This window comes from Henckelia pumila, chromosome 3 (genome assembly GCF_033568475.1).
Source record: "Henckelia pumila isolate YLH828 chromosome 3, ASM3356847v2, whole genome shotgun sequence".
NCBI classification, from domain to species: domain Eukaryota; kingdom Viridiplantae; phylum Streptophyta; class Magnoliopsida; order Lamiales; family Gesneriaceae; genus Henckelia; species Henckelia pumila.
This window is the reverse complement of record NC_133122.1, coordinates 149847256-149871768: the sequence shown is the minus strand read 5'-3', so window position 1 is coordinate 149871768 and position 24513 is coordinate 149847256. Positions and strand designations below refer to the sequence as shown.

The 24513-nt window shown below is 39.9% G+C and overlaps 1 protein-coding gene across 1 annotated transcript; it reads left to right on the top strand.

Moving 5' to 3' along the window:
- Nucleotides 1–189: 189 nt before the first annotated feature.
- On the top strand, nt 190–13180 carry LOC140889728 (uncharacterized). Its single transcript, XM_073297449.1, has 4 exons — nt 190–474; nt 535–651; nt 858–2675; nt 12326–13180. The coding sequence occupies exons 1-4, from the start codon at nt 190–192 to the stop codon at nt 13178–13180; spliced, it is 3075 nt and encodes a 1024-aa protein (XP_073153550.1).
- The last annotated feature ends 11333 nt before the right edge of the window (nt 13181–24513 follow it).

Genomic DNA, 24513 nt, shown 5'->3' with positions numbered 1-24513 from the left:
CGTACCCATGCCCATTCCATCTTTCGCATGAAGCAACTGGTTATTGATAACCAGAAGCATAAGATTACTCGACTTTGCGCTAAGGTTGTCCTTGCTAGGCGTGAGCAGCGATAATGGGAGAAGAGGGCCAACAAGTACTTATATGAGTTAGAGCAAGTGAGGGGGGATAACATATATCTCCGTGATGACATGGACCTTAATCACTTTCGTGAAGAAGCTCTGCGCAACCAAGTGATTAAGTCTGAAGAAGAGCATAACAAAACGAAAGGAAAAATGGAGGCATCTGAGATAGAGAATAAGCAGGCGAAAGAAATATTGGGGAAAACACAGGACACCATAGCAGAGCTGTCTGGTGTTGTTAGCTACTTGACTAAACAAGTGGAGCATGAGAAGCAGTTGGGACAGCAGTCCTGCGCAGAACATGGGCAGCGTCGTCAACAGATGCGAGATCGCATCCAGCAGCTGGAAGCTCAAGTCCAGCAATTGTAGGGTACAGTGGCAAACTTGAATAATCATAATGACATTCTACTCCAGGCCGTAAATCAACTGCAAGAAGAGGATTCCGAGGAGGAACCCGAGGAGGATCCGGAGGAGGATCCGAAAGAGATAGAGGTCGAGGAGGTGCTCGTCGATGTTCTGGGGGATGGAGAAGTTATAGACTTAGATTAGTATGGATGCATTAGTTTTTATTCAGATATGTTTTCTTGTCACTTATTTCCAATTCAGTTGTTGATTTCAATTCCAAAACTATCAGTTGCTATTTCAATTCGGTTGTTATTCTGAAATTCAATGAATGGTCTTTTGTTTACCTATGTGTCCAACTTGTTAAGTTATTTTCTAATCCATAAATCTATCAGAATCTTAGAAACTTTTACGTATGTAGGACATGGACGAGAGACCGTAACCCACGCTATAGAAACCGCAACAACAACAATGAAGGGAACCCTCCGCCGCCACCACCGCCGCAAGGGTTAGGCCTAAATCATGCTGACTTAGCGGCTATAGCAGCCATTGTGGCTAACACCCTCCAAGGGTTGGGAAACCCGCCTGCCAATGGAAATCCATCACCACAGGCAGTACAACAGGTGCAAGGGGTGAAGTATCATTACGAGTCACTGAGCAAGAATCGAGCCCAAACCTTTAAAGGAGATCCAGATCCTGAGGTTGGCCAAAATTGGCTCAAGCATATCGAGACTCAACTTCGCTTACTTGAGATTCCTGATGAGTTTAAGGTGGATGTAGTGACACCCTTCTTGGAAGAAAAAGCAGCCAAGTGGTGGGAGGCAGTATCACCACCTATGACTGCAGCTGGTCCAATCACGTGGCGACAATTTAAGGATGTGTTCCTGAAGCAGTATTATCCTGCGGAAGTCAGATTGCAAAAATTAAGTGAGTTCAAAAATTTCACTCAGACTCAGGATATGACAGTGTTTGAATACACTTCAAAATTCAATTCACTTGGAACGTATGCTCCTACTATCATGGCTGATGATGTCTTGAAGATGCACCGTTTCAAAAGAGGTTTGAGCAGTCGTATTCAGACAGCTTTAGCAGTATACCATGCCACAAGTTTCGCTGATTTAATGGGAGCTGCAATTCGAGCTGAGACCGATATCAAGCGAAGGGATGACAAGAACACGAACAAGAGACCTCTTGTGGGGCAATCTTCAACAGGAAAACATCCATTCAAGAAACCATATCAGTTTACTGGAACAAACAAGAGCGCTCCTTCAAAACCAAGCAATCAAGAAATCAAAACATGTAGTACCTGTGTATTTAAACACTTCGGAGAATGCCGCAGAGCAAGTGGCACCTGTTTTGGATGTGGGAAGACTGGGCACCACATTGCAGATTGTCCACAAAACAAGGGCAAAGAAACTGAGGAAAAAGGCAGTTCTACTCCGAATAAACCAAAGGAGAACAAGCCAAATGCCCGAGTTTTTGCCATAACCCAAGAGGAGGTCGAGAATGCAAATGACGTTGTAGCAGGTACCATTCTAATCAACAAAACTTCTGCTTATGTGTTGTTTGATTGTGGTGCTACGCATTTATTTATATCTAAGAGGTTTGCTAAGAAGTTAGGGCTTACTCCTGAGATACTTGTGGAACCTTTTAGAGTAGCAACTCCCACCAGCAAAACAATTGAAACACATAGGGTTCATAGAGATTGCGTAATTAACATCAGTGAACACGCATTTCAAGCTGAACTCATTCAACTACACATGGTAGAATTTGATGCCATTTTAGGAATGGATTGGCTAGCAAATAATCATGCATTAGTTGATTGTCGCATGAAGAATGTCAAACTGCGAACTTCAAACCTCGACGAAGTCATTTATCATGGTAAAACCAAGGAGAAGAAGTCTCTTTTATCTGCTTCTCAAGCTTGGAAAGCTATGAAAAGTGGAGAAGACGTATACCTAGCCGTAGTAGGTGAGGTAAAGGAAGAAGTTACACTTGCATTAGAAGAGATTCTGGTTGTACAAGAATTTTCGGATGTGTTCCCTGAAGAACTCCCTGGAGTAATTCCTGACCGCGAGGTGGAATTTGAGATTAATCTAGAACCTGGTGCTGCACCTATCTCAAAAGCACCATATCGAATGGCTCCAGCGGAATTGAAAGAATTAAAAGAGCAACTGCAAGAATTGTTGGATAAAAAGCAAATACGACCAAGCGTATCTCCTTGGGGAGCCCCGGTTATATTTGTGAAGAAGAAAGTGTAAGAGTGGGTGCCCAGTGAGCCAACTGTGTGGCTATGGGCTTTGTTGACTCTTTGTATAAACAATCTTTTGTTTAATATTATTTACACTTTTATGGCAATGACTTTATATTACTTCATATTGTTATATTGTGATATACTATTGTTGTTTTGATAAAGACCTTGAATATACTATAGTGTATGTAAGATGTGGTAGAACATGGAGATGTCTATCATGAAATACATCTTATAGTCACTGTATATTCTAAAACCGTTCCTAGTCGATTGAGCCGTCCGATAATAAGGATAAGGGTCGCTCGAGTTTGAGACTAGCATTTGCGATGCGGAGTACCACGTTTCATTGGTAGGGAACATGGAGATGTTCGAAGCATGCAAATGGATATTCATAGGATGAATAGTCGAACTACCCTATCCGGACTTTCCAAGTGGTTATCACTTATCGAGTGGATAAAGTCCGCGGTTTTGGTTGTACACCATTAGTCCTTACGACTTGAAACATCATGGAGACTCTATATGCTAGTACTGTGCTTTGACTCGTTTACCGACTCTGAGGGGGTCATCAGGTGTCGAGATTGGGTACAGTTACGACACATATAGGAGTCAATGCATTGTTGTCAAGGATTCACCACATACTTGCGAGTATGGATATCCTATGCGATCTGAGGAGATATTAGTGTGACAAATCTCTGGCCAGAGTACTTGATGTGATTTAAGAAATGGTTTCTTAGTAGCACATGCGATGTCACTAATTTGATCTTCAAGATGCATTGCATAGTTATCGAATCTTGAGCGACTCTCGATATACCAATGGTTGTTGATTCGATCGGGATATTTGGATGAAGGGACCGTACTGTACGTTAACCAAAATCTACTGGTTCTTGTAGGCACTATCAGTGATACCTAGGGAATCATGGGGCGATGTTGCTAGGCGCTTTACCATGATTCGTTGGGCAAGTTGGAAAGTGTTGTTCCGAGTCACAAGGAGTTGTGAGCCCACGGCTAGCTGTATCCCTGAACCATTGAGGGTCACACAGTGTAATGGAGTTTTAATCCCCGTTGAGATAGTTAAATTTAAAGAGTTAAATTTAATGAACTAAGGAGTTGGACTTCTTAAATAAGAGTAAGGGAGTAGGATTTCCTAAAATGACATAGGGATGGACATTTTTGGAAACCACTGAATTCGGATTCAGGAAAATTTATTTTGACTTTAAAACGTGCAGAAATGGTTTCTGTGCACATTGGTGAAATCGTTTCATCAATCGGAGTCACGATGAATTTTATATTAATTTCTGAACGAGTGGGCTTTGCTTGTCGGGCCCCAGCTTATGACTAATGGGCCCTAAGGTGTTAGTGGCCTGCATTATAAATAAGTTATTTCAGTGCAGAAATTACACACGATAGCTCATAATTTTGAGAGAAAAAAAATCGAAACCCTAGCCCCTCTCTCAAGCTTGGCCGTCGCCCCCCTCCCTCTCTGTCTGAGAAATTCCGGTCTGTGATTTTGAATCGCAGTAAGGAATAACGAATCAAATTCGTGTATTCTCTTCGCAGAAAACTTCTGATAGATTTTCTAGTGCAATCTATCAGAGGGATTAAACCTCTGTTCGTGGACCTGATTGAAGGCGTTCATCGGTTCCAGGGAGAGACAACAAGAGCAGAATTGTTCTGTTGGTGTCCATTAATCTCGTTGCGAGATTTGAGGTAAAATTTATTTAATTGTTATTTAAATTTTACACACACGTAATTCAATCGATGAACGGTTGATACCCATACCATGGAAACGTTCCATGAAAAATTTTTAAACTTCCGCTGCACCGGGTATCAATCGTAATTGGTCTGGGAACTCGCCAGTTTTCCAACAGTGGTATCAAAGCCAGGTTGCTCAGATCAATCGATTGAATAATCAATTGTACAAAATTTTTGAGTCTCGGTTTATGAAACAAAATAAATATTTTTAATAATAAAAAAAATTTTTTCGGGGCAAAACCCGGGCAGCGATTGGATCGCTGCCCGGTGGGGCAGCAATTGTTGCTGCCCGGGCGGCGCACGGCGCCGCCCAAAGGGGGCGCACAGCGCCGCCCAAGGCGGCGACCGTCGCCGCCCAGGGCGGCGCACGGCGCCGCCCAGGGCAGCGCTGTGCGCTGCCCAGCGCAGCGCTGGGCGCTGCGCAGGGCAGCGCTCGGCGCCGCCCAGGGGCGGCGCCAGGCGCTGCCCTAAGGGGGCAGCCGGGCTGCCCCTGGCCCGCGCCCCGGGTGCGGGCCAACCCGGGAGTGTCCCGGGTGGCCCGCTGGAAAAATTAATTTTAATATTTTTATTAATTTTAATATTTAAAATTTTATTTTTGGTCCGGTCAAAAATTGTTTTTGATTGGTTCACGAGATTTCGGATCGAATTGTTCGAGTCCGTAAATTTTAAAATTGATTTTGGATAAATTTGAATTTTTGGAAAATTTTAATATTTTATCCGTAAATTGAATTTTGAAATCAATTATTTTGGTACAATTGATGATAAGATATGATCTTATGATATATTAGATAAAATATGATTTTATTTGTAAAATTGGATTTTATAGATAAAATATGATTTTATTTGATATGGAGATAAAATATGATTTTATATGTGAAATGTGATTTTATATATAAAATATGATTTTATCTTGTTTAAATTTGAATTGCCACAGCATGTTATCCAATAAATTAATTTTGAATTAAATGTTATTGGATAAGGATGATCGATTGCCATGACCAATTTTGTAGGTGTATGTTAGGAATTTACATTTTGTCTTTATTGTTGTTGGTTTTATTAATGGGCCTGGTTTATGGCCCGATATGAATGTCATATGTAATAAAAGTGGGCTTGGTTTATAGCCCGTTCCCACCCCCTAAAAATGTATCCCCTACTTGTCATTGTTATTTAATTGTAAATACATTAGATTTAGTGGGAGATCAAGATTTGAAGATGGTGGGCCCAGCAGACAATGAAGACTGAAGAAATGTAAATTGGAAGCATATGTAATAGGATTGCATTTGCATACTGCATATTACCTAGGATTGGACTAAGACCCGTGATTGGCAACCACGGGTCAATTAGAAATGGAATCGATCATCCTATATAATATGTGATATTATGATTGTATGCATGTTTAGACATAAATTGCGTGAATCCGGCAATGCATGCAATAAATTAAAAATGATGAGACAAATATTTTTATAAATAAAATCCCTCATTTTAAATATGATTTAAAATTTATATCAAGATAAATAAAGGAAATTTAAATATTGTTTAAATGTTCCTACCTTCCATCAACGGTCAATGTATGTGATGCTACCCGCGGATACGGTCCGACTCATATTATTGGGGGGCCCGTTCGTCGGAAAGCTGTACATTGGATCGACAAATGTTGTAAGTTGGGTGGAACTCCCATGGGATCGGCTCATATTATTGGGGGATCCACATGGCGACCGTCCATCACAACTTAATATTGATGGGTCATCTTGACATGTCACTTTAAACGGCGTCATATTATTGGGCCCTTATTGGACATGAGGTAAATACATGGGGGTTGCTTTGGAAGCAATTGGGCTCTACCTTTTGAGAATTATGGTTGGCTGATATTATTCGGGACCATAAGTTTGTCAATTGGACTCCATGTTCTCACTAAGGAAAAAGTTTCCCGTTTTCACTAGAGGGTGGTGAAATCGTTAAAATAGTGGGAGTGAGATTCATAAAATTAAATTCGCCTATTTTATGTCTTAGTAAATTGTTAAACAATCATTGATATATGTCTGTTTTTCCTTTTCAGTATTTCATACAATGAATTCGCGAAATCCTTTATTCTCGATCCTCGAACAAAACAAGCTGACTGGCGCCAACTATACGGAATGGTTCCGAAAGTTGAAGATTGTCTTAACTTCGGAGAAAATGCTCTACGTGTTAGAGAAAGCACCTCCGAAGGAAGCACCAGCTGACATAAGTCCGGAGGAATTGGCCAAACTTGATGCATGGTGTGACCATGACATCAAGACCAAATGCTATATGCAAGCCTCGATGTCTGATGAACTCCAGAGGCGATTTGAGGACACGGTGAATGCTGCTGACATTCACACGCAACTCAAGGAACTTTTTGGGGCTCAGTCGAGGGCTGAAAGGTTCTCTACTGTTAAGGAGTTGATGACGTGCCGCATGCGTGAAGGGACTTCGGTCCGTGATCATGGGGTACGAGTGATTTGGCTCATACAGAAGTTAGCGACCCTTGATTTGGTGTTGGAGCATGAACTCAATGTGGACTTGCTGCTTCTATCTCTTCCTTCTTCATTTGATGGATTCGTGATAAATTTTAATATGAACAAGATAGAGGCCACCCTTGAAGAGATGGTCAATATGCTCGTTACATATGAATCCACACTTAAGAAGGATAAGCCAGCTTTCTTGGTGGGCTCCTCATCTTCTGCTAAGAAGGGGCCAAGTATGAAGGGCAAGAAACGTTCTGCCCCACCCAAGAAAGTGGAACCCGAGAAGAAGCAAAAGACAAAGGCTTCAAACGATGGAAAATCCAAGGATGTTTGCCATTACTGCAAGAAGCCGGGTCATTGGAAGCGCAACTGCAAGGAGTATCTTGAGCAGTTGGGAACTGCAAAGGGTATGTTCTATATCGAAATAAACATGTCACTTAATACAACTTCTTGGGTATTGGATACCGGATGTGGATCTCACATTTGCAATGATTTGCAGGTGATGACAAGAAGTCGCAGGCTTAGAATGGGTGAGACCCAGCTGAGGCTCGGGAATGGTTCCAGAGTTGAAGCTACGGCCATTGGAGATGTTTGTTTGATTTTGCAGAATGGTTTTAAATTATTGTTGAGAGATGTTTTATTTGTGCCAGATTTAATTAAAAACATTATTTCTATTTCTATGCTTGATAGAGATGGTTATTCTTGTAATTTTGTGAATGGGATTTGCAGTATTTACAAGAATGAATGTTTAATTGGAAATGGACAACTTGAAAACGATCTATACAATTTAAAACTAAAAGACGTTCCAGTGAATTGTATTGACAAACCGGCAACAACAAACAAAAGGAAAATCGATAGTCAAAACCCGGCAAACCTTTGGCACGCTAGACTAGGTCATATTTCCTCAAGGAGGATGAACAAGCTAGTGGGAGAGGGCATGTTTGATATGTCTGATATTAACTCTCTACCTACTTGTGAATCCTGCCTAAAAGGGAAAATGACTAAATCTCCTTTTAAGGGGAAGCCTGAACGTAGTCAAAATCTGTTGGATTTGATCCATACAGATGTTTGTGGTCCATTTAGAGTAGGGACTCAACATGGCCACACCTACTTCATTACCTTTACTGATGATTATTCTAGGTATGGGTATTTATATTTAATGAAATATAAGTCTGAAGCATTTGAAAAGTTCAAAGAATTCAAGGCTGAAGTAGAAAACAAGCTAGGTAAAAGTATTAAAGCACTTCGATCGGATCGAGGTGGAGAATACTTGAGTACCGAGTTTTTGGACTATCTAAAAGAGAATGGGATTCTCTCTCAGTGGACTCCTCCTATGACACCACAGCTTAATGGTGTATCGGAGCGCCGTAATCGAACTTTGTTGGACATGGTTCGATCCATGATGAGCTTCACTGAGCTTCCACCTTCGTTTTGGGGCTATGCGCTTGAAACGGCGGTATTGTTGTTGAATAACGTCCACACTAAAGCAGTGGACAAAACACCATACGAGTTATGGAATGGCAAAGCTCCTAAGTATTCATACTTGAGGATTTGGGGATGTCCTGCTTACGTGAAGCGGACAGTGGGAGATAAGTTGGATAGTCGATCCAGCCTGTGTTATTTTGTGGGGTATCCGAAGAATTCAATCGGATATTATTTCTATTATCCTGCTGAAACAAAGGTGTTTGTTTCACGGAATGCCACCTTCTTGGAGAAGGAGTTCTTATTGGATAAGAAAGGCGAGATGATGGAACTCGAAGAAGTTCGAGAAGAACCCGAAATACAAAATAACGATCCCACACCTCAGGAACCATTGCTGGACACGCCTGCACCTAGAAGATCCGAGAGGACTTCTAGACCTCCAGTTCGATATGGTCTTCTTCTTGAAGAGGGTCAAGATGAACCCGACATTGGATGTGATCCAAGAAGCTTCAAGGAAGCAATTTCTGATGCGGATTCGAATTTATGGCTTGAAGCTATGCAGTCAGAATTGGATTCGATGCATACTAACCAAGTCTGGACTTTAGTGGATCCTCCCGATGGAATTGTTCCAATAGGGTGTAAATGGATCTACAAAAGAAAGCTTGGGCCTGATGGTAAGGTATTGACCTACAAGGCGCGATTGGTGGCTAAAGGTTATACTCAAAGGCAAGGAGTTGACTATGACGAAACCTTTTCACCAGTTGCAATGTTCAAGTCCATAAGAATCCTTATTGCCATAGCTGCATGGTATGACTATGAGATATGGCAAATGGATGTGAAGACTGTTTTTCTTAATGGAGACATTAAGGAAGAAATCTATATGAAGCAGCCTGAGGGGTACACATCCATGGGAAGCGAGCATAAGGTATGCAAGCTTCAGAGATCAATTTATGGTCTAAAACAAGCATCAAGAAGTTGGAACCAGAAATTTGATGAAACAATTAAAGACTTTGGTTTCATCAAGAACCCGGAGGAACCTTGCGTGTACAAGAAAGTAGTTAAGGATGCGGTGACATTCTTAGTACTTTATGTTGATGACATCCTACTCATTGGGAATGATGTAGGGATGTTGCAGTCAACAAAGATATGGTTATCAGGTAGATTTTCGATGAAGGATTTGGGTGAGGCATCCTACATTCTTGGGATACAGATCTATAGGGATAGATCTAAGAGAATGATAGGACTCACTCAATCAACCTACATCGATACCATATTGAAACGGTTTTCAATGGATGGGTCCAAGAGAGGACATCTACCCATGTGTCATGGAGTTTCTCTATCCAAGTCTATGTGTCCCAAGACTGATGCAGAGATAGAGAATATGACACATGTACCATATGCGTCAGCTATAGGTAGTATCATGTATGGGATGATATCTACCAGACCGGATGTAGCATTTGCTCTGAGTGTCACGAGCAGATATCAGTCTAATCCTGGTCAGATGCATTGGAAAGCCGTGAAGGACATTCTTAAGTACTTGCGAAGGACTAAGAATATGTTCATGGTTTATGGAGGACGAGAACTCAAACTGGAAGGCTATACCGACTCTAGCTTCCAAAGTGATGTGGATGACTCGAAGTCAACCTCTGGATTTGTGTTCATGCTCAATGGCGGTGCTGTCTCTTGGAAGAGTTCCAAGCAGGACACCACAGCGGATTCCACCACTGAGGCTGAATACATTGCAGCATCAGCTGCTGCTAAAGAGGCCGTTTGGATGAGGAATTTCGTCCAAGAGTTGGGCGTCATTCCTGAATTTGTTGGTCCAGTCCCGGTGTACTGCGACAACACGGGTGCCGTTGCTCAAGCAAAGGAACCAAGGTCTCATCAAAGATCCAAACACGTACTGAGGAAATACCACATAATCCAGGAGATTGTGGAAAGAGGAGACATCAGTGTCGAACGAGTGGCCTCTGCAGACAATATCGCTGATCCACTTACTAAGCCTTTGCCAGGACCATTGTTTGACAAACATCGCGAAGCAATGGGTCTACGTAGTATGACTAGTTGGCTATAGGGCAAGTGGGAGATTGTAAGAGTGGGTGCCCAGTGAGCCAACTGTGTGGCTATGGGCTTTGTTGACTCTTTGTATAAACAATCTTTTGTTTAATATTATTTACACTTTTATGGCAATGACTTTATATTACTTCATATTGTTATATTGTGATATACTATTGTTGTTTTGATAAAGACCTTGAATATACTATAGTGTATGTAAGATGTGGTAGAACATGGAGATGTCTATCATGAAATACATCTTATAGTCACTGTATATTCTAAAACCGTTCCTAGTCGATTGAGCCGTCCGATAATAAGGATAAGGGTCGCTCGAGTTTGAGACTAGCATTTGCGATGCGGAGTACCACGTTTCATTGGTAGGGAACATGGAGATGTTCGAAGCATGCAAATGGATATTCATAGGATGAATAGTCGAACTACCCTATCCGGACTTTCCAAGTGGTTATCACTTATCGAGTGGATAAAGTCCGCGGTTTTGGTTGTACACCATTAGTCCTTACGACTTGAAACATCATGGAGACTCTATATGCTAGTACTGTGCTTTGACTCGTTTACCGACTCTGAGGGGGTCATCAGGTGTCGAGATTGGGTACAGTTACGACACATATAGGAGTCAATGCATTGTTGTCAAGGATTCACCACATACTTGCGAGTATGGATATCCTATGCGATCTGAGGAGATATTAGTGTGACAAATCTCTGGCCAGAGTACTTGATGTGATTTAAGAAATGGTTTCTTAGTAGCACATGCGATGTCACTAATTTGATCTTCAAGATGCATTGCATAGTTATCGAATCTTGAGCGACTCTCGATATACCAATGGTTGTTGATTCGATCGGGATATTTGGATGAAGGGACCGTACTGTACGTTAACCAAAATCTACTGGTTCTTGTAGGCACTATCAGTGATACCTAGGGAATCATGGGGCGATGTTGCTAGGCGCTTTACCATGATTCGTTGGGCAAGTTGGAAAGTGTTGTTCCGAGTCACAAGGAGTTGTGAGCCCACGGCTAGCTGTATCCCTGAACCATTGAGGGTCACACAGTGTAATGGAGTTTTAATCCCCGTTGAGATAGTTAAATTTAAAGAGTTAAATTTAATGAACTAAGGAGTTGGACTTCTTAAATAAGAGTAAGGGAGTAGGATTTCCTAAAATGACATAGGGATGGACATTTTTGGAAACCACTGAATTCGGATTCAGGAAAATTTATTTTGACTTTAAAACGTGCAGAAATGGTTTCTGTGCACATTGGTGAAATCGTTTCATCAATCGGAGTCACGATGAATTTTATATTAATTTCTGAACGAGTGGGCTTTGCTTGTCGGGCCCCAGCTTATGACTAATGGGCCCTAAGGTGTTAGTGGCCTGCATTATAAATAAGTTATTTCAGTGCAGAAATTACACACGATAGCTCATAATTTTGAGAGAAAAAAAAATCGAAACCCTAGCCCCTCTCTCAAGCTTGGCCGTCGCCCCCCTCCCTCTCTGTCTGAGAAATTCCGGTCTGTGATTTTGAATCGCAGTAAGGAATAACGAATCAAATTCGTGTATTCTCTTCGCAGAAAACTTCTGATAGATTTTCTAGTGCAATCTATCAGAGGGATTAAACCTCTGTTCGTGGACCTGATTGAAGGCGTTCATCGGTTCCAGGGAGAGACAACAAGAGCAGAATTGTTCTGTTGGTGTCCATTAATCTCGTTGCGAGATTTGAGGTAAAATTTATTTAATTGTTATTTAAATTTTACACACACGTAATTCAATCGATGAACGGTTGATACCCATACCATGGAAACGTTCCATGAAAAATTTTTAAACTTCCGCTGCACCGGGTATCAATCGTAATTGGTCTGGGAACTCGCCAGTTTTCCAACAGAAAGATGGGAGTATGAGGTTGTGTATCGACTATCGAGAACTCAATAAGATCACAATCAAGAACAGGTACCCACTTCCAAGAATTGATGATTTGTTTGACCAACTCAAAGGAGCTACAGTCTTTTCCAAGCTCGATCTAAGGTCAGGCTATCACCAATTGAAAGTCAAGGCAGAAGACGTTCCGAAAACAGCTTTTCGGACAAGGTATGGGCATTACGAATTCATAGTGATGCCTTTCGGGTTAACCAACGCACCGGCAGCATTCATGGACCTCATGAATAGAGTATTTCAGCCATTCCTCGACAAGTTTGTGGTGGTGTTCATTGACAACATCCTCGTATATTCACCAAGTGAAGAAGACCACAAAGAGCATCTCCGGCTCACTCTTCAGATGCTAAGAGAGAAAGAACTTTATGTCAAATTCAAGAAGTGTGAATTTTGGCTAAAGAGTGTCACCTTCTTGGGCCATATAATATCCAAAGACGGAGTATCTGTGGATCCAAAGAAAGTGGAGGCAGTTATGAATTGGCCTAGACCAAAAACTGTAACTGAAATTCGAAGCTTTCTAGGTTTGGCTGGCTACTATCAAAAATTCATGGAAGGTTTTTCCTCGATAGCTATACCTCTCACCAAACTCACACAAAAGAACTCTAAATTCAACTGGGATGAAACTTGTGAAAAAAGCTTCGAAATTTTGAAGAAAAAGCTGGCATCTACACCAGTATTGGCACTACCATCCGAAGACAAAGATTTTACCATCTATAGCGATGCGTCAAAGGGGGGATTGGGATGCGTGCTCATGCAAGATGGAAGAGTAATTGCTTATGCTTCAAGACAACTAAATTCGTATGAGTAAAACTACCCCACGCATGACTTCGAACTAGCCGCAGTGGTCTTTGCATTAAAGATTTGGAGACATTATCTTTACGGTGCAAAGTGTGAAATATTCACTGATCATCAAAGTCTCAAGTACTTGTTTACTCAAAAAGAGTTGAATATGAGATAGAGAATGTGGATTGAACTATTGAAGGATTATTACTTGACAATAAGCTACCACCCTGGAAAAGCAAATAAGGTAGTTGATGCTCTGAGTCGGAAGAACATGGGTAAATTAATCTTAGCCTCACTCTCAGCACAACCATGTCTTCGAGAAACAGTCAAGTTGAAACAGAGACAAGATCCTTCTGAAAGAGTGGGTGCCCGGTTAGCCAACTTGTGGCTAAGGGTTTTTATGACTCTATGTAAAACAATCTTTTGTTTAATATAATTTACACTTTTATAATGGCATTGACTTTATCTTTCTTCATATTGTTATATTATGATATACTATTGTTGTTTTGATAAAGATCTTGAATATACTATAGTGTATGTAAGATGTGGTAGCACATGGGGATGGCTATCATGAAACACATCTTATAGTCACTGTATATTCTAAACTGTTCCTAGTCAATTGAGCCGTCCGCAAATAAGGATAAGGATCGCTCGAGATTGAGACTAGCATTTGCGATGCCGAGTACCACGTTTCATTGGTATGGAACATAGAGATGTTCAAAGCATGCAAATGGATATTCATATGATGAATGATCGAACTACCCTATTCGGACTTTCCAAGTGGTTATCACTTATCGAGTGGATAAAGTCCGCGGTTTTGGTTGTACACCATTAGTCCTTATTACTTGAAATATCATTGAGACTCTATATGCTAGTACTGTACTTTGACTCGTTTACCGACTCTATTGGGGTCATCAGGTGTCGGGATTGGGTACAGTTACGACACATATAGGAGTCGATGCTTTGTTGTCAAGGATTCACCACATACTTGCGAGTGTGGATATCCTATGCGATCTGAGGAGATATTAGTGTGACGAATCTCTGGCCAGAGTACATGATGTGTTTTAGGTTAATGGGTTATCCTAGTAACACATGCGATGTCACTAATAGATCTCCAAGATGTTATGCATAGTTATCGAATCTCGAACGACTCTCGATGCACCAATGGTTGTTGATTCGATCGGGATATTTGGTTGAAGGGACCGTACTGTACGCTAACCAAAATCTACTGGTTCTTGCAGGCACTATCAGTAATACCTAGGGAATCATGGGGCGATGTTGCTAGGCGCTCTTACCATGATTCGATGGGTAAGTCGAAAATTGTTGTTCCGAGTCACAAGGAGTTGTGAGCCCACGGCTAGCTGTATTCCTGAACCATTGAGGGTGACACAAGTAATGGATTACTAAAACCCCGTAGAGATAGTTAAATTTAAAGAGTTAAATTTAATGAAAGAGAAGTTGGACTTCTTAACTAAAGGGAGTGGGATTTCCTAAAATGACATAGGGATAGGCATTTTTGGAAATCACTGAATTCGGATTCAGAAAAATTATCTTGACTTTAAAAGATGCAGAAATGGTTTCTGTGCACATTGGTAAAATCAGTTTATCAATCGGAGTCACGATGAATTTTATATTAATTTCTATAACAACAGGCTTGGCTTGTTGGGCTTAAGTTATGGATTGTGGGCTTTAAGGAGTTAGAGTCCTGATACAATTATAACTAGAAATTATCTATAAATATATGTGCAGTGTTCGAAAATTAAGGGCAATTCATTCATCAAATTTTCGAAAACACACATATTATTTTCTAAGGATTTTTCGAAAATCCTTGTCCCTTTTCGGAGAAAATTTAGTCTTGTGATTTTTGTGAAAAATTACAATTCTGAATTAACAGATCATATATGTTTATTCTCTACGTAAACTTCTGATTGATTTCTAGTGCATTCAATCAGAGGGTTTTGTTTTCTATTCGTGGACCTGATTGAAGAAACGTTCGTTCATCAGTCCCGGGGATATACAACAAGAGCAGATTAAATTATGTTGGTGTCCATAATCTCGCTTCGAGATTTTAAGGTAAAATATTTAATTGTGATTATTTATTTTACTTACATAAATTTAATCGTAAAAGTTTTGATACCCAGATATGGAATCGTTCCATATTAATAAAAATAAATTTTTAAACTTCCGCTGCACCGGGTATCAATTCTTAATTGATCTGAACACAGTTTTCCAACAGTGGTATCAGAGCCAGGTTGCTCAGATCAAACGATTAAATTAATCGATTGTACAAAATTTTTAAGCCTTGGTTTTTGAAACAAAACAAATTTTTTAAAATTAAATTTTTGACGGGCAAAACACAGGCAGCGATCGGATCGCTGCCCAGGGCAGCGATCGTCGTTGCCCAATGGGCAGCGACGGGCTGCCCGGGATTGTCCCGGGCAGCCCGAAAAATTAAAATTTTAATTTTTGAAAAAATTTTAAATTTTTGAAATTCTAGTGTTTGATCCGATCGAAAATTGTTTTTGATTAGATCACGAGGCATCGGATCGAATTGTTCGAGTCCGAAATTTTTAAAATTGATTTTTGGATAAATTTGAATTTTTGGAAAATTTATAAATTTTATCCGTTAAATTAGATTTTATAAAATTAATTATTTTGATACAATTGATGATAAGATATGATCTTATGGATGGATAAGATAAAATATGATTTTATCTTTTAATTATGATGCCATTGCATGTTTATCCAATTATTTTAATTATTGAATTAATTATTGGATAAAAGGATGATCGATTGCCATGACCAATGTTTTAGGTGTATGTTAGGTGATTTACATTTGTCTTATTGTTGTTGGTGTTTATTAATGGGCTTGGTTTATAGCTCAATATGATTGTCATATGTAATAAAAGTGGGTCTGGTTTATGGCCCATTCCCACCCCTAAAATGTGTTGGAGAACGGTGATCAGATCAATCAGGATTGATACCCGGTGCAGCGGAAGTTTAAAAATTTTTATATGGAACGATTCCATAATGGGTATCAAAACTTTACGATTAAATTGTGCGTGTAAAAATTAAATCACAATTAAATTTTTACCTCCAATCTCGAATCGAGATTATGGACACCAACAGATTATTCTGCTCTTGTTGTATATCCCTGGAACTGATGGACGAACTGTTCTTCAATCAGGTCCACGAACAGAGATTTAATCCCTCTGATAGATTGCACTAGAAAATCTATCAGAAGTTTCTACGAAGAGAATTAACGAATTTGATCGTTAAACCAGACTGTAAATTCAAAATTCACAGGCTGGATTTTCCCGAGCAGAGGGGAGGGGGGCGGCCACTTCAGAGAAAACAAGGCTAGGGTTTTCAAAAATATTTTGTGACCTCTGTTTTATAATTTCTGTACTGCAATAACTTATTTATAATGTGGGCTGCTAACAGCTTAGGGCCCATTAGTCATAAGATCAAGCCTGACAAGCAAAGCCCGCATGTTCAAAAATTAATATAAAATTCATCGTGACTCAGATTGATAAACCAATTTCACCAATGTTCACAGAAACCATTTCTGCATCTTTTAGAGTCAAGATAAATTTTCTGAATCCGAATTCAGTGATTTCCAAAAATGTCCATCCCTATGTCATTTTAGGAAATCTTACTCCTCTACTCTTAAATAAGAAGTCCCACTTCTTTGTTCATTAAATTTAACTCTTTAAATTTAACTATCTCAACGGGGATTAAAAATCCATTACTCTGTGTGACCCTCAATGGTTCAGGGATACAGCTAGCCGTGGGCTCACAACTCCTTGTGACTCGGAACAATAATTTCCGACTTGCCCATCGAATCATGGTAAGAGCGCCTAGCAACATCGCCCCATGATTCCCTAGGTATCACTGATAGTGCCTACAAGAACCAATATATTTTTGTTAGCGTACAGTACGGTCCCTTCATCCATATATCCCGATCGAATCAACAACCATTGGTAAATCGAGAGTCGTTCTAGATTCGATAACTATGCAACGCATCTTGAAGATCAAATAGTGACATCGCATGTGCTACTAAGAAACCATTTCTTAAAACACATCATGTACTCTGGCCAGAGATTCGTCACACTAATATCTCCTCAGATTGGATAGGATATCCATACTCGCAAGTATGTGGTGAATCCTTGACAACAAAGCATCGACTCCTATATGTGTTGCAACTGTACCCAATCCCGACACCTGATGACCACAATAGAGTCGGTAAACGAGTCAAAGCACAGTACTAGCATATAGAGTCTCAATGATGTTTCAAGTAGTAAGGACTAATGATGTACAACCAAAACCGCGGACTTTATCCACTTGATAAGTGATAACCACTTGGAAAGTCCGGATAGGGTAGTTCGATCATTCATCGTATGAATATCCATTTGCATGCTTCGAACATCTCTATGTTCCTTACCAATGAAACGTGGTACTCTGCATCGCAAATGCTAGTCTCAAACTCGAGCGATCCTTATCCTTATTATCGGACGGCTCAATCGACTAGGAACCGTTTAGAATATACAGTGACTATAAGATGTATTTCATGATAGTCATCCCCATGCACTACCACATCTTACATACACTATAGTATATTCAAGGTCTTTATCAAAATAACAATAGTATATCACAATATAACAATATGAAGAAAGATAAAGTCATTGCCATTAATAAAAGTGTAAATTATATTAAACAAAAGATTGTTTATACAAAGAGTCAACAAAGCCCTTAGCCACAAGTTGGCTCATCGGGCACCCACTCTTTCAATCTCCCACTTGCCCTAAAGCCAACTAGTCATACTACGTAGACCCATTGCTTCGCGATGTTTGTCAAATAATGGTCCTGGCAAGGGCTTAGTAAGTGGATCAGCGATATTGTCTGCAGAGGCCACTCTTTCGACAGTGATGTCTCCTCTTTCCACGATCTCCCGGATGATGTGGTATTTCCTCAGTACGTGTTTGGATCTTTGATGAGACCTTGGTTCCTTTGCCTGAGCAACGGCACCCGTGTTGTCACAGTACACCGGGACTGGACCAACAACTTCCGGAATAACGCCCAACTCTTGGACGAAATTCCTCATCCAAACGGCCTCTTTAGCAGCAGCTGATGCTGCAATGTATTCTGCCTCAGTGGTGGAATCCGCTGTGGTGTCCTGCTTGGAACTCTTCCAAGAGACAGCACCGCCATTGAGCATGAACACAAATCCAGAGGTTGACTTCGAGTCATCCACGTCACTTTGGAAGCTAGAGTCGGTATAGCCTTCCAATTTTAGTTCTCTTCCTCCATACACCATGAACATATTCTTAGTCCTTCGTAAGTACTTAAGAATGTCCTTCACGGCTTTCCAATGCATTTGACCGGGATTAGCTTGATATCTGCTCGTGACACTCAGAGCAAATGCTATATCCGGTCTGGTAGATATCATCCCATACATGATACTACTTATGACTGATGCATATGGTACATGTGTCATTTTCTCTATCTCTTCATCAGTCTTGGGACACATAGACTTGGATAGAGAAACTCCATGACACATAGGTAGATGTCCTCTCTTGGACCCATCCATTGAAAACCGTTTCAATATGGTGTCGATGTAGGTTGCTTGAGTGAGTCCTATCATTCTCTTAGATCTATCTCTATAGATCTGTATCCCTAGAATATAGGATGCCTCACCCAAATCCTTCATCGAGAATCTACCTGAGAACCATATTTTTGTTGACTGCAACATCCCTACATCATTCCTAATGAGTAGGATGTCATCAACATAAAGTAGTAAGAATGTCACAGCATCCTTAACTACTTTCTTGTACACGCATGGTTCCTCCGGGTTCTTGATGAAACCAAAAGTCTTTATTGTTTCATCAAATTTCTGGTTCCAACTTCTTGATGCTTGTTTTAGACCATAGATTGATCTCTGAAGCTTGCATACCTTATGCTCGCTTCCCATGGATGTGTATCCCTCAGGCTGCGTCATATAGATCTCTTCCTTAATGTTTCCATTAAGAAATGCAGTCTTCACATCCATTTGCCATATCTCATAGTCATACCAAGCAGCTATGGCAATAAGGATTCTTATGGACTTGAACATTGCAACTGGTGAAAAGGTTTCATCATAGTCAACTCCTTGTCTTTGAGTATAACCTTTCGCCACCAATCGCGCCTTGTAGGTCAATACCTTACCATCAGGCCCAAGCTTTCTCTTGTAAATCCATTTACACCCTATTGGAACAATTCCATTGGGAGGATCTACTAAAGACCAAACTTGGTTTGTATGCATCGAATCTATTTCCGACTGCATAGCTTCAAGCCATAAATTTGAATCCGTATCTGAAATTGCTTCCTTGAAGTTTCTTGGATCACATCCAACGTCGGGTTCATCTTGATCCCCTTCAAGAAGAAGACCATATTGAATAGGAGGTCTAGAAGTCCTCTCGGATCTTCTAGGTATAGGCGTGTCTATCAATGGTTCCTGAGGTGTAGGATCGTTATTTTGTATTTCGGGTTCTTCTCGAATTTCTTCGAGTTCCATCATCTCGCCTTTCTTATCCAATAAGAACTCCTTCTCCAAGAAGGTGGCATTCCTTGAAACAAATACCTTTGTTTCAGCAGGATGATAGAAATAATATCCGATTGAATTCTTTGGATACCCTACAAAATAACATAAGGTGGATCGACTATCCAACTTATCTCCCACTGTCTGCTTCACGTAAGCAGGACATCCCCAAATCCTCAAGTACGAATACTTAGGAGCTTTGCCATTCCATAACTCGTATGGTGTTTTGTCCACTGCTTTGGTGTGGACGTTGTTCAACAACAACACCGCCGTTTCAAGCGCGTAGCCCCAAAACGAAGGTGGAAGCTCAGTGAAGCTCATCATGGATCGAACCATGTCCAACAAAGTTCGATTACGACGCTCCGATACACCATTCAGCTGAGGTGTCATAGGAGGAGTCCACTGAGAGAGAATCTCATTCTCTTTCAGATAGTCCAAAAACTCGGTACTCAAGTATTCTCCACCTCGATCCGATCGAAGTGCTTTAATACTTTTACCTAGCTTGTTTTCTACTTCAGCCTTGAATTCTTTGAACTTTTCAAATGTTTCAGACTTATATTTCATTAAATATAAATACCCATACCTTGAATAATCATCAGTAAAGGTAATGAAGTAGGTGTGGCCAAATTGAGTATCAATTCTAAATGGACCACAAACATCTGTATGGATCAAATCCAACAGATTTTGACTACGCTCAGGTTTCCCCTTAAAAGGAGATTTAGTCATTTTTCCTTTCAGGCAGGACTCACAAGTAGGTAGAAAGTTAATATCAGACATATCAAACATGCCCTCTCCCACTAGCTTGTTCATCCTCCTTGAGGAAATATGACCTAGCCTAGCATGCCAAAGGTTTGCCGGGTTTTGACTATCGATTTTCCTTTTGTTCGTTGTTACCGGTTTATCAACATAATTTATTGTAACGTCTTTTAATTTTAAGTTATATAGATCGTTTTCAAGTTGTCCATTTCCAATCAAACATTCATTCTTGTAAATATTGCAAATCTCATTCACAAAATTGCAAGAATAACCATCTCTATCAAGCATAGAAACAGAAATAATGTTTTTAATCAAATCTGGAACAAATAAAACATCTCTCAAAAGTAACTTAAAATCGTTCTGCAAAATTAAATAAACATCTCCCACAGATTTAGCTTCAACTCTAGAACCATTTCCGAGCCTCAGCTGAGTCTCACCCATTCTAAGCTTGCGACTTCTTGTCATCACCTGCAAATCATTGCAAATGTGAGATCCACATCCGGTATCCAATACCCAAGAAGTAGTATTAAGTGAAACATTTATTTCAATATAGAACATACCCTTCGCAGTTCGCAACTGCTCTAGATATTCCTTGCAGTTACGTTTCCAATGACCGGGCTTCTTGCAGTAATGGCAAACATCCTTGGACTTTTCCATGTTTGAAGCCTTTGTCTTGTACTTCTTCTCGGGTTCGGTTTTCTTGGGTGGGGCAGAACGTTTCTTACCCTTTGTACTTGGCCCCTTCTTAGCAGAAGAAGAGGAGCCCACCAAGAAAGCCGGTTTATCCTTCTTTAAAGTGGATTCATATGTTACAAGCATATTGACCATCTCTTCAAGGGAGGCCTCTATCTTGTTCATATTGAAATTCACCACAAATCCGTCAAACGAAGAAGGAAGAGATAGAAGTAATAAGTCCACGTTGAGTTCATGCTCCAACACCAAATCAAGCGTTACCAACTTCTGCATAAGCCAAATCACTCGTACCCCATGATCACGGACCAAAGTCCTTTCACGCATGCGACACGTCATTAGCTCTTTTACAGTAGCGAACCTTTCAGCTCTCGATTGAGCCCCAAAAAGTTCCTTGAGTTGTACGTGAATGTCAGCAGCATTCACGGTATCCTCAAATCGCCTCTGGAGTTCATCAGACATCGAGGCTTGCATATAGCATTTGGCCTTGATATCATGGTCCCACCATGTATCAAGTTTGGCCAACTCTTCTGGACTTACATCGGCTGGTGCTTCCTTCGGAGGAGATTTTTCTAACACGTAGAGCATCTTCTCCGAGATCAAGACAATCTTCAACTTACGGAACCATTCCGTATAGTTTGCGTCAGTCAGTTTATTTTGTTCGAGGATAGAGAATAGTGGATTACGCGAATTCATCTTTATGAAATACTGAAAAGAAACAGACAATTATCAGTGATTGTTTAATTAATTTACTAAGACATAAAATAGGCGAAATTTATTTTATGAATCTCACTCCCACTATTTTAACGATTTCACTACCCTCTAATGAAAACGGGAAACTGTTTTTCTTAGTGAGAACATGGAGTCCAATTGACAAACTATGGTCCCGAATAATATCAGCCAATCATAATTTTCAAAAGGTAGAGCCCAATTGCTTCCAAAGCAACCTCCACGTTTTTACCTCATGTCCAATAAGGACCCAATAATATGACGCCGTTTATTGTGACATGTCAAGATGACCCATCAATATTAAGTTGTGATGGACGGTCTCCATGTGGATCCCCCAATAATATGAGCCGACCCATGGGAGTTCCACCCAACTTACAACATGTGTCGATCTAATGTACAGCTTTTCGACGAACGGGCCCCCCCAATAATATGAGCCGGACCGTATCCGCGGGTAGCATCTCATACATTGATCGTTGATGGAAGGTAGGAACATTTAAACAATTTTAAATTTCCTTTATTTATCTTGATATCAATTTTAAATCATATTTAAAATGAGGGATTTTAATTTTGAAAATTTATCTCATCATTTTAAAATTTTGTATGCTTGCCGGATTCACACAATTTTGTCTAAAACATGCATACAACAATAATATCATATATTATATAGGATGATCGATTCCATTTCTAATCGACCCGTGGTTGCCAATCACGAGTCTTAGTCCAATCCTAGGTAATATGCAGATATGCAATGCAATCCTATTACATTGTGCTTCCAATTTACATTTCTTCAGTCTTTATTGTCTGCTGGGCCCACCTCCGTCTTCAAATCTTCATCTCCCACTAAGTCTAATGTATTTACAATAAATAACCATGACAAGTAGGGATACATTTTAAGGGGTGGGAACGGGCCATAAACCAGGCCCACTTTTATTACATATGACAATTCATATTGGGCCATAAACCAGGCCCATTAATAAATCCAACAACAATAAAAACAAATGTAAATTCCTAACATACACCTACAAAATTGGTCATGGCAATCGATCATCCTTATCCAATAATATTTAATTGAAAATCAATTTATTGGATAACATGCAATGACAATTTAAATTAAAAAGATAAAACCATATTCCATATATAAAATCTTATTTTACATACAAAATCATATTTTATCTTTTAATCAAATAAAATCATATTTTACATATAAAATCCAATTTTATACATAAAATCATATTTTACTCAATATTTCCATAATATCATATCTTATCATCAATTGTACCAAAAATAATTAATTTCATAAAAATCTGATTTAACGGATAAAATCTATAAATTTTCCAAAAAATTCAAATTTATCCAAAAATCAATTTTAAAATTTTCGGACTCGAACAATTCGATCCGACGCCTCGTGGACCAATCAAAAATAATTTTCGATCGGACCAAAAATAGAATTTTAACATATTAAAATTTAATTTTAAAATTAAAAATTAATTTTTTTCGCGGGCCGCCCGAGACGCTCCCGGGCTGCCCGCGCCCCAAAGGGGCCCGGGCCGGGCAGCGATCCAATCGCTGCCCGTGTTTTTGCCCGGAAAAATTTTTAATTTAAAAAAAAATTTATTTTGTTTCAAAAACCGAGGCTTAAAAATTTTTGTACAATCGATTAATTTAATCGCTTTATCTGAGCAACCTGGCTCTGATACCACTGTTGGAGAACGGTGATCAGATCAATCAGGATTGATAACCGGTGCAGCGGAAGTTTAAAAATTTTTATATGGAACGATTCCATAATGGGTATCAAAACTTTACGATTAAATTGTGCGTGTAAAAATTAAATCACAATTAAATTTTTACCTCCAATCTCGAATCGAGATTATGGACACCAACAGATTATTCTGCTCTTGTTGTATATCCCTGGAACTGATGGACGAACTGTTCTTCAATCAGGTCCACGAACAGAGATTTAATCCCTCTGATAGATTGCACTAGAAAATCTATCAGAAGTTTCTACGAAGAGAATTAACGAATTTGATCCGTTAAACCAGACTGTAAATTCAAAATTCACAGGCTGGATTTTCCCGAGCAGAGGGGAGGGGGGCGGCCACTTCAGAGAAAACAAGGCTAGTGTTTTCAAAAATATTTTGTGACCTCTGTTTTATAATTTCTGTACTGCAATAACTTATTTATAATGTGGGCTGCTAACAGCTTAGGGTCCATTAGTCATAAGATCAAGCCTGACAAGCAAAGCCCGCATGTTCAGAAATTAATATAAAATTCATCGTGACTCAGATTGATAAACCAATTTTACCAATGTTCACAGAAACCATTTCTGCATCTTTTAGAGTCAAGATAAATTTTCTGAATCCGAATTCAGTGATTTCCAAAAATACCCATCTCTATGTCATTTTAGGAAATCTTACTCCTCTACTCTTAAATAAGAAGTCCCACTTCTTTGTTCATTAAATTTAACTCTTTAAATTTAACTATCTCAACGGGGATTAAAAATCCATTACTCTGTGTGACCCTCAATGGTTCAGGGATACAGCTAGCCGTGGGCTCACAACTCCTTGTGACTCGGAACAACAATTTCCGACTTGCCCATCGAATCATGG

Bases quoted from the DNA above. Each gene is read 5' to 3' on its own strand.
- LOC140889728 (XM_073297449.1), top strand. From the start codon at position 190: ATGGACCTTAATCACTTTCGTGAAGAAGCTCTGCGCAACCAAGTGATT. The intron at 475-534 runs GTCCAGCAATTG...ATTCTACTCCAG, and splicing joins TCCAGCAGCTGGAAGCTCAA to GCCGTAAATCAACTGCAAGA. The intron at 2,676-12,325 runs GTATCTCCTTGG...GTTTTCCAACAG, and splicing joins AAAAGCAAATACGACCAAGC to AAAGATGGGAGTATGAGGTT.